The sequence below is a fragment of the Talpa europaea genome (genome assembly GCF_964194135.1).
Source record: "Talpa europaea genome assembly, chromosome: 3".
NCBI classification, from domain to species: domain Eukaryota; kingdom Metazoa; phylum Chordata; class Mammalia; order Eulipotyphla; family Talpidae; genus Talpa; species Talpa europaea.
The window spans coordinates 138,440,848-138,455,121 of record NC_140069.1 but is presented as its reverse complement, the minus strand read 5'-3'; the positions used below and the strand labels follow the sequence as shown (position 1 = coordinate 138,455,121).

The 14,274-nt window shown below is 38.2% G+C and overlaps 1 protein-coding gene across 1 annotated transcript in view; it reads right to left on the bottom strand.

Annotated features, from left to right (window-relative positions):
* The window catches only part of CALD1 (caldesmon 1), a gene marked incomplete at its 3' end in the record, with an annotated part of 64,521 nt that overhangs the window by 24,935 nt on the left and 25,312 nt on the right, over positions 1-14,274 (bottom strand). The window contains exon 2 of the mRNA XM_084230650.1: positions 2,971-3,117. Coding sequence (XP_084086776.1) covers positions 2,971-3,117 — 147 coding nt within the window. The remainder of the gene's footprint in view (positions 1-2,970; positions 3,118-14,274) is intronic.

Here is a 14,274-nt window from a genome sequence, read left to right as displayed (position 1 = left end):
GCGTAGGGACCTCTAACTGTCGCCATGGTTCACAGTCCTCCTTCTATAGCCACTGGGAAGCGATTGCAGGCAAGGACTATATTCGCTGTCTTCTCCTCTTCCTCATACCTAGAAGGGGCCATAGGACCGACACTTTCCTGCGAGATGTGAGCCGAAGTGATGTGTCCATCACTTCATACTACTGAGGAATACTCAAATGCCAGTTTTATTTATTAACATGTCACTTGGTAATTCTGTAACTGACATATTTATTTCCACAAATATGGAGGGAAGGGTAGTATGATACAGGTAAAGGATGACTAGGCTAGGTTTCAGAAAACATGATTTCTAGAATCAGTCTCTTGTTAGCCCTTTGATTAAGCTGAGTTCTAGGTTTTTGTGTGTAACAATCAAATGAAGTCATGGGTCTGTTGTGGTAAGGCATCCTACAGAGTAGTATTTTGTCTTGACAGTGAGAAGCGGAGTCATTTTCTATCCTCTCTGTCTCTGCTGCTGCTTGGATCACAGGACTCCAAAGGAGTCAGGAGCTGACAGTCACCAGAGGAAAGATGCGTGATCTCTTCTACCTACACATCAGAAATGCCCACACTGGACTAACAACTCATAGTAATTGCACTCAAATACTAAAATTTGGGGGTTTGTTGTTATAGCAACTGACATTACCCTACAAATATATGTACCATCTTTGTCTTTGGTCAAGATTTTCACGAGTAAAGGGTCTCTTGCCCTTCTTTGTGACAGCAGACAAAGGACTGCCAAATTAGATGTTTATAAAAAAAAGCAAAGAAAAGGGCCACCCCTGGTGGCGCAGTGGTTGAGCTCTGGGTTGCGAGGCTGCCCGCAGCCTCTGCAGCACCAGTTCAATCCCCGGCCACCGGTGAGGGTCCCACAAAAAAAGCAAAAACAAAAATAAAAACAAAATAAAAAAGCAAAGAAAATCTCTAAACACCAGACTGCACCAGGTCCATCCCTTCACTCACTACTGTGTGATGCTGGACGCTGCCCAAGCAAAGGGTGTTGGTCCTCACTGGCAGGAAACACCAGTCATGTGACCCCAGGGACTGTGACCAGTGTTGGAAGAAGATGCCTTGCAGTGTTTAGAAACTCCATCAAATTTCATGGTTCATTCTGAACTTGGCCCTTTTGAAGTTCAAGTTCACTTAATTTTAGAAAAACATATTTCACATTTAACAAAAAGAAATAGCAGAGAAGCCCAGATTTTTAACTTTCTTGACCTTTAGCTGTTGCTGCAGGATACTCTCTCTATGAATTAGTCATATAAGGGTTACATTTCCCTGAAAATACAAATACTTTAAAATTTAAGGGGAAAAGTCCATGCATAAGCCATTCGGGATCAACTGAATTCAAATCATTTATAAAAGGAACCCCAGATTCCAAAGAGTCAGCTAGGGTAAAGTACTCTTGAGTTAATCTAACAAGCATCACTGAATCTTTTCCTATTTATAAATGACAGCAATCATCAGAAGTGAAGGACCAGTTAGGGGACTAATTTAGTCCCTAGAAGAACATTTATTTTTCCTCTGGGTCATTAACATCAGTGGGAAAAGTACGTGTTCTCAGATCTGAATACGCTTTACTAGAAAAACAAAAACGTGTATTCAATCAACAACCTGACATACTCGATAATAACAAAATATGAAAAAAGAAGAGACATAGAAGTACAAGCAAGATTTTAAGAGCAAGAAAACTGCAGGCCACTAGTAACTTTCAAGTCATTGTTGATCACTCACTAATAAGCAGATTTAGAGTGTGTATTCTGTGCAAGACACTGAATTTACCATGTATTATTATCTCCTTTAAGCTTAACAACACATTTAAGAGAAAGGTGTAATTTGAATTTAAATTTCACAGAAGAAACATAGTAAAAGGTCAAGTTGGGATTTAAAGCCAGGTCATGAACCCCAGAGGACATACCTGGAACGTCTTTTCTGTACTCCTTCTTAATTAAAAGTTACTTACTAAAGGACAAGATCTCTGTTTCTCCACTTAACTGATTAGTCTCCTCACTCAAGTAATTCTGCCTGCCAGCATTTTCAAGTCTGCTCTCAGAAAACTTCTCATATGCTCATTAAGAACCCTTCCCTTTAGAATTTTCTAAATAGACTGAGTTAAAGGAACTGTCAGCCATACACAAAACAAACCATAAGCCACACTCAAGATCTTATGTGGTGGTTTATATTATATTATGTTTAATCTATCCAGAGTTAAAATTAAAATCAATTTTTCTCCATTTCTCTCCTCTACCCACCAAATAGCCTCATTTCTTCTACCCTTTGGGGCATTCCAATGACACACCCTAACCATAGCACCATGAGCTGTGTGAGCCCATTTCTGTTATAAAAGCCTCTTTGAACCATTTGAGCCAATTAAGTGTTCTTGACTTTTCTGATTTCTACCAGGATCTATACAGGCAAAAATGTAATGGCAAACTCATGTTTGTTTGAATAATTACATTAAATTAAATAGAATTTTGCACCTTGCTGACTATTACAATGATTAGAGAATATTGATTCAAGGCTATATATTAGGGAAAAGAATAAGACATCTGCAATTCTGGGCTTCTGGGCAGGGGACTCTATTAAGTAGATATACCTTCAGTTCAAAACAGATAGCAATACTCTAAAGAATGAATGTAAATAGCTCTCCTTATTTAAAGATGCAATCCATAATATTTAATAGATTAAAAACATTACTCAATTATAAAATAAAGTAAAATCCTTCCAAAGGAGTATGCTTAGGGAGTGCAGGAGAGAAAGAAGTATTGGTAGCCTGATGTCTAAATCAGACTGATCATCCAATTGAATAGTTGCCTGAAATGGCCACCAATTAAACAAGTTAGACTTGAAAGAGAGTGAGTTGATGGAGAAGGAAATGCTTTGCCCAGCACAGCCATTCATCAGACAGATTGAGAAGCAACTTAGAAATTCTCCATTCTGAAGAGGCCAGTACCTGTTCTGGGCATTAACCTCCACCTGGTCTGTCACCTGCCCCAAGGATTCTTCTTCTTGCTTTTGCCGCAGCCTTTCCTGTCGAGCTCGGCGGCGCCGTTCCCTGGCAGCTTCTTCTTCATCATCGTCATTCCTCTGGTAGGCGATCCTGTAACATCACAGAGACTCCTGAGTCAACGGCCAAACCCCTTTATCCGTTTCCGGGCTGGGTCAGTCCTGAGTCCCTTCCTAACATGACTACTGACTGAAGCACAGAGTTCTAAAAGGACTATTCTGTTCCTTTAGTTGAAAGACCTGATCTGCCTGTTTTCAAACTGTAAAGTGCAGAGTCTGAAAAGCACTAGACCAGTAGTCAGAGAGAACTGTAAGGGGTGGTCAGAAAACGTTTGAACTGACACAGTCCACACAAACACAGGCTTCCTCCAGAGACTGCGCATTAGCTTACTGAAACATCTTTACCAAGCTGATTGCCATTAGATAAGATCTAGAAGTCAACATCCAAACCACTAAACCAAAAACAACCAACACATTGATTAAAAAGATTCAGCATGTTGTTTGAATGGTTTGTGTAGATAATGTCAAAGGATCGTTGAAGAATCAAGCTAAGTTACCAAAGAAGGACTTTGACATTAAGAAGCCCAACTTGCTAATTAAAATCAAAAGCAAGATTTTATTTGTCCCTCTCAGTTCCTTTTCACGGGAGAAAGAAGGTGTCCCTTACAGTGAATGCTAGGGGACTTCAAAGCCAGGGCATATTGCTGGATGGCACCTCTCTTGTTCTGAAGCAGGCTTTGGTGCCCATCACCCATGTGTTGGGTACATCGCTGTAACCTTCAGGAGTGTGTTAGATAGAGCTGAAGGGCAGGGCAGGTAGACGGGGCATAAAGGACTTCATGAGCATGTATGTCATTTGGCTTCCAGAGTTTCAACCGAAACAAACACCTATTAGGGAGCTGATAGTGCCACTATGTCAGATATGTTTCCTAAAATGCTGATTCCCAGGTAAAGAATTGGAGGTGGAGAAATACAAACATGCAAACTCAATAGGAAAGCCCCTGCATGGTTAACTTTGCTACTTTGGGGGGAGTAAAGTGTATTGAGATATGGAGGGTGAAGAGGGCGTGGGCAGTACTAGCTGGTCTGGCTGGCTGACTGGGATCCTGGGTTGAGATGGGGCTGATTTTGGAGAGTTAAAAGCTTTCATTACAATGTTTCTTATATATATACAAACAGAAATCCAGATAGGTCAACTTTTGTGCTTATAATTAATTCTCACATAAATGACAAAGCTGAAATACTTACCAAATGAAGGAAAACAAAAACAGTAGAACCATACACTTTATATCAAAAATAGAAACCCGCTATGATGAGTGGTTTGCTCATGTTAGATTTACTAGCTAGGTATTTTTTGGCTTAGATTGGGTCCTTTACTTCATCTATTGTTACCTTTTGCTTTAAATAATACAAATGTTATTTATAATTTATAATTTTTTAAAATCTATGTATCTTATTAAAAAATTAACCACTGTGAAGGTTGGTTGGTTTGTTCTTCCCTATTTCAAAAAATCTGACTTCATACTAGTGTGTAATACTCAAAGGCTAATTTTATTAAAATGTCACTTGGTAATTCTGTACCTGACATATTTATTTCCACAAATATGGAGGGAAGGGAAGTATGATACAAGTAAAGGATGACTAGGCTAGGTCTCAGAAAACATGATTTCTAGAATTGGTCTTTTGTTAGCCTGTTGATTAAGCTGAGTTTGAGGTCTTTGTGTGGACAATCAAATGAGATCATGGATCTGTTGTGGTAAGGCATCCCACAGAGTAGTACTTTGATGTTATTTGGAAAGTTCAGTTGAGGAGGTGCTTTGTGGGGAAAGATGAATTCAATTTTAGACTTGCTGAATTTGAGGTGACAGAGTGACAAGATTTGAATGTTCATTTCCAATTCAATCGCCTTGTAGTTTGCAGTCAACCACCCTTCCCAGTGGTTTGGCTTTAATTTTGAGATTCTCGGCCTAATATTCCTTTGGCTTATTTCTCGGTAGACAGCTTTTACCACAGCAAGGAGAATGAACCCTTAACAATGGGTTCCCGAGCTAATCAAACAGAAAGTCTTAATTTGCTCTTCTATACCTCTGGATCAGCCATGAGGTCTTGGCTGTCACTTGGTCTTCCTTTTCCAAGATAAGGAAGAGACACAAAATCTTCATCTGGGACATTCTGTGCTCCAAGAGGACTTCTCACAATTCTCCATGGAATCTCATTTGAAGTCCTTAATTTCTCACTTGTTGAACATTGGAGATAGCTTCTTCCTCCTCCTCCCTATCCCTTGTGCTTCCGGGCTGGATGTTGCTGGCTTCTAGCTCTGACACCAACTAGGTCAGGTCAGACTTAGTCTTTCTTTGCCTTAAATGAGTGAACCACAAGCTCATTTTTGCTCCCTCTTCTTTCGTCTTTTTAAAAAAATATATATGTTACATCATTGTTCATTTTCAAACAATGTTTGCTTCTCTCCCCGCCCCCAGGTGTAGTCCCCACAGAATTTCCTTTACCACTTCACCCATGCACTGTCACCACAGTCCCCTGTAACTCTTCTTTCTCGCTACAGCTTACAATTGATAATTATTCTCCATTCGTAGCTTCTTGCCTAAGATATACAGGTCCCAGAGCTAGATTCTTAAAGCTCCTTTCTTTCCACTAATAAAGAAACATATTAAAATTGTTTTCAAAGTTAAAAACAAAACAAAAGAGCCAAAATGGTTTCATGGTATTCTGAATCACAACATGTCCAGTTGCTGACTCAAAAACTTATCAGTTGATTTTATACTTTAAAAACTGAAAATGTGTCCATGTCAAATGACTTGTTATTTGTGGAAATTCTTCAGCTGTGAGACGCTTTCTATCAGCCCTTAATGTGTAAAGCTGACCATAGTCACTTAGCTTTTAGGTCTCACAACAGTCTTCACAGCACTACAACAGGCTTTTTTTTTTTTTTCAAAATTGAAAAAAACTGAATTATTTTTATTTTTAATTCTAAAAGTAGCATACATGTATTATTTTCTCAAACTGGTCAGAACAATATACAAAGAAAGAGAACATAAAAATCAGCTCTCTAATCACACCGTTCAGATATGAATATGATTGTTTGATGTGTGCTACCAGACATTTTCCTATGCATGAGTCAACAGTGTTATTTTTAACAAAATGGGGTCATGTTAAAGATATCGCTTTAGGGCCTCCCCTGGTGGCGCAGCGGTTAAGCACTGGGCTGCGAGGCTGCCCGCAGCCTCTGCATCACCGGTTTGTTCCCCGGCCGCTGGCGAGGGTCCCACAAAAATAAAATAAAATAAAGATATAATTTTAATAAAGCATTGTTTTCATTTATCTTATTTAAGACTACTTTATTTTTATTTTTTTCAAGTTTTTTTTTTTAAGATTTATTTATTTATATAAGAACTGGGGTACCAGTCAGAGGTGTGGGAGGGTGAGAGGATTCACCAGAAACAAAGAGGGGAGCAGAACAGGCAGACTGACTGAAATACACTGCTGAGGGGAGCAGTGGGCGAGGTAGGAGAGGTCGGCCACACCATGTGGGTTTCTCCCTGGCCAGCCAGGAATCGAACCTGCACTGTGGAGGCTGCGGACAGCTTCAGAGTATGGTGTTCAACCCGCTGCGTCACTGGGGAGGCCCTCTTATTTAAGACTACTTTAACACATTAGCAAAATAAAATGTTCAACAGCAATAGCACTCTGTGTGTAGAAGTACCTGGTAACTATGCGAATGTATTTTAGTATAAACAATTTTCTACTGATGAACAGTTAATATTTTTCCAAACATATTCTTATAAGTAATGTTGCAAAGGACATCAGCATAGACATACCACATGTTCAATTATTTATGAGGACATATCTTCAGCAGGTAGAATTTCCATATAATAAGCATGTGTTCATTTTAAAGACTGTTGAGACACAGTGACAAATTGCCTTCCAGAAAGGACTATAACCCCAGCGATGTATGTGAATACCAATTTCGCCATAAGCACATTTTTCCAAAAAGACAGACGAGTCCACAGCACAATATATCCAAATAATACCATCACTTCCGTGTTGTGCTTCATTTAGAGACAAAAGGTTATCAAGTTTAATTTTCCACACACCCTACTTATATATATTTGAAATGATGCTGACTAGTCAAAGTCATGTTTAACAACCCACTGGATTGTAATAAAAGTATGACAATCCATTTGTTCCTTCTACGAAGCCTCTGCAGAGGCTGGCATTCACCAGCCTCTGGTATTCCACACCACATAGAACTGCTATGCCCAGGATATCCAGGGGCAGGGAAGACCCTCAAAGCTCTTCCAAATTATCTCAGAAAGATGAAATTACACCTATTAGTGTTTCCATCAAATGCATTTGCATTGTTATCTATTTCTTTTAAATGCTGATTATCTATAAATGAGATACTATGAAATAAAATGTTCAGTTGACTTTTCCACCCATGTTGGTGCCAGCGGGTTTATTTGTTGAATTCTGCTTTGTCTCTTAGTAACTGCATTTGTTCATCTCTTGGCACAAACACTTGGACAAAGGTATGCTTGACATTTTAGCAGGAAGGTCACACTGCTGGCAGCAAAATGGTGCATCAAACATTTGGGAGAAAGAGAGATAGCCTAGTGTGTGTGTGTGTATGTCTGTATATGAATATGTGTTAAACACTCCCTAAAGTACATAATAATTACATGATGTTATTTGATTATGTCAGTGTATGAAAAGAGTGGAGAAGACTGATCTTCCTTCCATTTCTTCAAGGCCCTGGTGTTATATTAAAAGAAAAAACCAGATCAATGCAATGGGGAAATTCTCTGAGGTATACACACTGAAGACTTCAAATGTCTTTAAATCAACTCAGAATATTCCAATAACAAGGTAATTATGTTAAACTCTATGCCTTTTAGATAGAAAGTACAAATTAATACAAGTACTGCAAACATGATGAATGAGGAAATCACCAGGGAGGAACTGTTTTGACAGTTGGATAGGTCAAATGGGAGAAAGAGAAGTGGCTTCTATGCTAAGACATCAGTGCGGGAAACTAGCTGTCATGTTGCCTTGGTGTCCACCCTTCCCATCAAATTTCTCTAAGCTTCTGGCAAAAGTATTATTATAATCTCATCTACAATATAGGCAGTTTAGTTTTTAATCCATGTTCCCTGTAGTTCGGAGAAAGTTGCCCTTATTTCCTTCCATATTGTCTTTTTCCATCTTGCTATTTTCTGATTTGAGGCTACCATCCATGATCCTTAAAGTTTTCCAGCAAAAATGCTGGCAACATATTTTATTAACAAAACAAGATCACTTATCAGGAAACCACATTTAAAAATAGAAGAAGAAAAAGTAAAAACCATTTTTATGAGGAGGGCTGATTTTTATAACATGTTTAGGATCACTAAAACCCAGAGAGAATCAGCAGGAAGTATGGTGAAGTCCAAGCTGAGTACAGATTTCCTTATTTTATGCTGATAATTACATTACTACTTTGAGTAATTGACATGATAACTAAATAGTCAATTGAGTTTGGATCTGCAGCCTTACTATTTTTAATTTTTCTTTACATACATGTGATATAATTATTTTCAATTAAAAAATGGAATGTTTCATGACTTTTCAAAAATCACCTTATTCTTCTCACCTACTGCATAACATCCCATAATGTATCTACCCATTTTCTAATTGATAAACATTTGGGATTTTCCAGCGTTGTTTCTATTGAATGTGGTGCTGCAATGCCTTCATGAGCCCACTTGTTGATCTGGGGTAGATGTTACATAGTGGAAGTATATGTTCATTGAAATTTAAAAGATTCTATTAGATTTCCATTCACAGCAGTTGTTCTAATTTCCGCTTCATGCTCTATCATTTCAACTAGTCAACATTATCAACAGGAACAACCAAGCAACAGTTGAATTAACATACATTAAAACAATTCGTAGGATATGATCAGAGAAAAGATTTGATCTTCTTATAGCAGTGGCTTTTATTATTTGAAGAATGTGGATCCTTTTAAAATAGCAAGCAAAACTAAGATAGCATGACAATTATTTATACTTTTGTTATGTGTTAATAAAATTTTATAAAGTGTCTATAAATCCAGTGACACATAAATATAAAGCTGTCTCTTATAAACCAATAGATTTATACATATTTGAAGTACAACCTTCCATACTTGAAATTATTTTATTTATTTATGATTTTTTAAAAATTTATTATGCATATAGGAACTGGAGTGTAGGCCAGAGGTGCAGGGGGTGAGAAGGCTCACCAGAGACAGAGTGGGGAGCAGAACAGGCAGATCTACTGAAATAGATTTACTGCTGAGGGGAGTAGCAGATGAGACAGGTATGGTCTGCTGCACCATATGGGTCAGCTCCCTGGCCGGGTATCAAACTCAGGCCAACCCCTACGCCACCAGGGAGGCATTTTTTAATTGAAAATAATTATATCACATGTATGTAAAGAAAAATTAAAAATAGTAAGGCTGCAGATCCAAACTCAATTGACTATTTAGTTATCATGTCAATTACTCAGAAGTAGTAATGTAATTATCAGCATAAAATAAGGAAATCTGTACTCAGCTTGGACTTCACCATACTTCCTGCTGATTCTCTCTGGGTTTTAGTGATCCTAAACATGTTATAAAAATCAGCCCTCCTCATAAAAATGGTTTTTACTTTTTGGTGAGCATAAGCGCGCACGCGTGCACACACACACACACACACACAGATCCACAGGTCAAGTGAGGAAAACCTCAGAGAAGACAAAAGCCTGAAAGCATTGTAATGAGGTCCTGTTATAAAAGACTTAAAGAAGTCCCCATTCAGATTAAAGTTTCCACGTCTCTGTTTTGTTTATTGTTTCTACCGCATTGCTATATTTAAAAAAAAGGAGAAAATTACAACTAAAATTCCAACAGATCAAATAAATTCACCACCAAATGAGGGAATCCTACCACTTGTGAGTTCACAACAACTTGTAGGCTAGTTGACAGTTATTTGAGCCTTAAGATAAACTCTCTTCTCACAATAACAAAAACAAAGAGAAACCCCACCAACTGGGAGAACATTTTTGCACCCAACACTAATGATAAAGGACTGATCACAAAAATCTGCAAAGAGCTGATGAGACTCAACAACAACAAAGAAAATAATCCAGTCAAAAAATGGGCAGAAGAGCTAAAAAGAAACTTCTCTGAAGAGGAAATGCAAATGGCCAACAGGCATATGAAAAAATGTTCAACATCACTTGCCATCAGGGAAATGCAAATCAAAACTACCATGAGATACCATCTTACACCAGTGAGAATGGCACATATTAAAAAAACTAGCAACAACAAATGCTGGCGAGGATGTGGAGAAAAAGGAACTCTTCTGCACTGTTGGTGGGAGTGCAAACTGGTCCAACCACTGTGGAGAGCTGTGTGGAGATTTCTGGACCTACTAAACATAGAGCTTCCATATGATCCAGCAATTCCACTCCTAGGTATTTACCCAAAGGACACAGAAACATCAATTCCAAAGAACACCTGCACCCCTATGTTTATAGCAGCACTGTTTACAATAGCTAAGCTTTGGAAACAACCCAAATGCCCAAAAACAGATGACTGGATCAAGAAGATGTGGTCCATATATACCATGGAATATTACTCAGCATTCAAAAAAGATAAACACATGCAATTTGCAGCAACATGGATGGCGCTGGAAGGGATCATGCTCAGCGAAATAAGCCAAAAAGAAAAAGAAAAATACCGGATGGTCTCACTCATAGCAGGAATCTAGAAAACTTAAATAAGGGACCAGGAAAATGAATAACTATAAGAAAGTGAAAATCAAAATCAACAAAAAACTATGAACCAGAGACACTTTTAGGGGGGTGGGGGCGGGAGGGGAGGGATTGGGGTCAGAATGGGGGGGCTGCAATTGTATGGGGAATATAACAATAAAATTTATAAAAAAAAAATAAACTCTCTTCTCTCTGAGCCCCACTCTATCTCCATATTCATGGATGGAGCCTAAGCAGATGATTCAGCAAAGAACAGATTCCAGGTTTGTAACTGAGACACTCAATCCTGAGCTGCAGAGCTTTCTGCAGCTATACACCCACCAAACACATAGCCCCTGGAGGAAGAATACCTGGGCTTCATGATCTTTAAAAAGGACAACATGTTAATCAATGACTTTTCTTTGATATACAGCATTCTTGGCTTCTGCCTTAATCTTATCTTCATCAAGGATGTAGCTTGAAGAGTTAAAACTTCATGTGGGGTGAAAATGTGTTCACCAACAAGTAAGGGGAGAAATAACTTAAACATATATTCATTGTTCTTTTTCATGTACCAAAACCCCCAGTGATTCTCTTTCATAACATGAAATGCAAGCACAATCTCCAAACACATCCAGTAAGCTTTGTGAATTGCTCAAATACTCTTAGAAAAACCTCAGGCAATGCTGTGATCAGGAGGGAAAATCCTGAGCTACTGAGATGAGTCATATTTGCCCTGCAGATTGACTGTATGGTTGAAAGTTAAAAGAGGTTTACAGAAACATTCAAGGATTTTAAATATGATTTTGTTTACATGTGGTATCTGCAAAATCTTATGGTTTCATTTAATGCATGTAAGATTCAATTAGGAATTTTCACCCTTGGATTCCTTAAAAGAAAGACTTTAAAAACGATAATGGAGGCCTCAAAGAGCAAAAGCAATCTTGAGAAAAAAAAGGAGAGAAATTGAGGTATCATGTTACTGGACTTTAAACAATATTAAAAAGCAACAACAATTAAAACAATATGGTATTGGTGTAAAAATAGACACATGAATCAAATGGAACAGAATAAAAACCCCAGAAATCAATCCATGTCCAAATCAATACTTAATTAATGATAAAGTAGCTATAATCACATGATGAGTTAGGGAGAGCTTCTTTAACAAAAGGTAACTGGATAACCTCATGAAAAAGAATGAAGTTGGATCACTTTAATCTATGCACAAAAATAAATTTTAAATGGATTAAAGGTTTAGAAGAAAACATTGGTAATATGTTTCATGACATCAATGACAGAGATGTTTTTGGAGAATCAATCCCTGTGGCAAGGGAAATAAAAGCAAAAATTAAAATTGGGATGACCTTAAATTAAAAAGCTTCTACACAAGGAAAGAAAATATAAGTAGATTAAAAAGACATCCCTATGAATAGGAGAAAATATCCACACATTATACAAGGGATAAGGTGCCAATATCCAAGGTATGTAAAAAAAAACTTTACAATCCAACAACAACAAAACAAACAACTTAGTACGTGGGCAGCAGATCAGAACGGACAGTTCACCAAAGAGGATATCCAGAAGGCCAACAGACACATGGAAAAATGTTCATCAACACTTTTAATAAGGGAAAAGCTGTCTAATGCCACAATGAGGTAACAAGGCACACCCTCGAAAATGGCACACGTTTAAAAAACCCACAACAAATATTGGAGAGGATGTGGAGAAAGAGGAAATCTTGTACACACTTGGTAGGAATGGAAAGGATGCAGCCATTTTGGAAAACATCGAGATTTTCTTTAAAAAAAACCAAAAGTGGAAACAATTGTGACCCAGCAATCCCACGCCTGGGTTTCTAGCCAAAGAATGTGAAACATCAACTCACAAATCTCTCTGCTCTACAGTGCTTACTGCAACAATATTTACAATAGGCAGGACATAGAAGCAGCCTAATGCTCATCATCAGAAAACTGGATGTACAAGAGGTGGTTCTCCCCAATATGGAATACTACTGAGCCATAAGGATGAACAAAAATAAGATGAAAAGTAGCCATTTACAAGTAGAAGGAGTGTGAGGGAATTCTGCATAGTAAAACAAGACAGAATGACAAAGACAAATTTTGGACATTTACATAGCAGATAATTTGACAAAGTAAAACACTGATAAAAATTAGCATTCATTAATAAACAAAGGGACGTTTCTAAGGTTAAAAGGGAGGGAGAGGGAGAAAGGATCAAAGGGGATTTGAGGGATGGTAGTGGGGAAAAAACAATCATGGAGGAAAAAATCAAGAACATCAAGATATATTTTAGGTCAAAATATGTTGAGAAATGGTCTAGTAGTCAACAGTCAATTGGCCTCTTAATAATTAATGTAGGATAGAATTGAAGAAAGTTCTCTTGATTTAGGATGTTTCTTGTCTTGATGGGAATGGAAGGTAAAATGCTATATTTCCTTGAAGGATTCACCATTCTTTCAGTGATGTGCCTTTTACTGATGTGAAGGATGCAAGCGGCTACATTACATTAACGAAAGCTACCCAAGAAGACAGGTATGTCCACTTCACCTGTTCTCCCTTCTTCCATTCCACTGCCCCACACATATTCACATTTGAGAATTACTCAAGTCTGCAAACCAACTATAAATTTTGGTTTTCAGGGCCTCCATGGTGGTGCAAGGGATTAAACACTGCACTATGAAGCAAACCACAGCCTCTGTAGCATCAGTTCGATCCCCGGACAGCCAGGGAGCAACTCACATGGCTCAGCAGACCTCTCCTGTCTCGCCCGCTGCTCCCCTCAGCAGTGTATTTCAGTCAGTCTGCCTGTTCTGCTCCCCACTATGTCTCCGGTGAATCCTCTCACCCCCCATACCTCTGGCCTGTACCCCAGCTCTTGTATGCCAAAATAAATAAATCTTTAAAAATTTTTTTTGGTTTTCAGCAGTATGACATTGTATGCCTGCAAACTTGAGTGTTTTTATATATGTCAACACCACAAGTTATCACCACCAGCTCCAGCTCACCATATGCTTTATATAATGGTGATATCCCACAATCACCAGAGTGTCTAGAACCACAGGCCATGGTGGGGTAATATGCTGCAGAGCAGAAAAGGAAATATCAGACAGTGAAAGAAAAGCGACTTCATTTGCCATTCTCTACCATGGCAGGCTGATTCTTAGCCTCATCCTATCAAACAAATACATCAGGTTTGACTGACCATGTGTGATTATAAGTGATCTGGGGAATACAGATTCTGACTTGGGGTTCTATAGATAGCTAATGGTTTTGAGGGGAGTTCCCAGATTGGTCCTGCCCAGGAAGTTAGACCTCCAAGCTTAGAGCCTCCTTTTTGAATGCATGCAGGTAGTCACAGATAATTTATAAACAATAGATACCAATTGTTTGGAGGGGAACATTTTAAATTAAAAAGACTTTTATCATGAAATATACTGTGTCTACAAATGACTATATTGTAC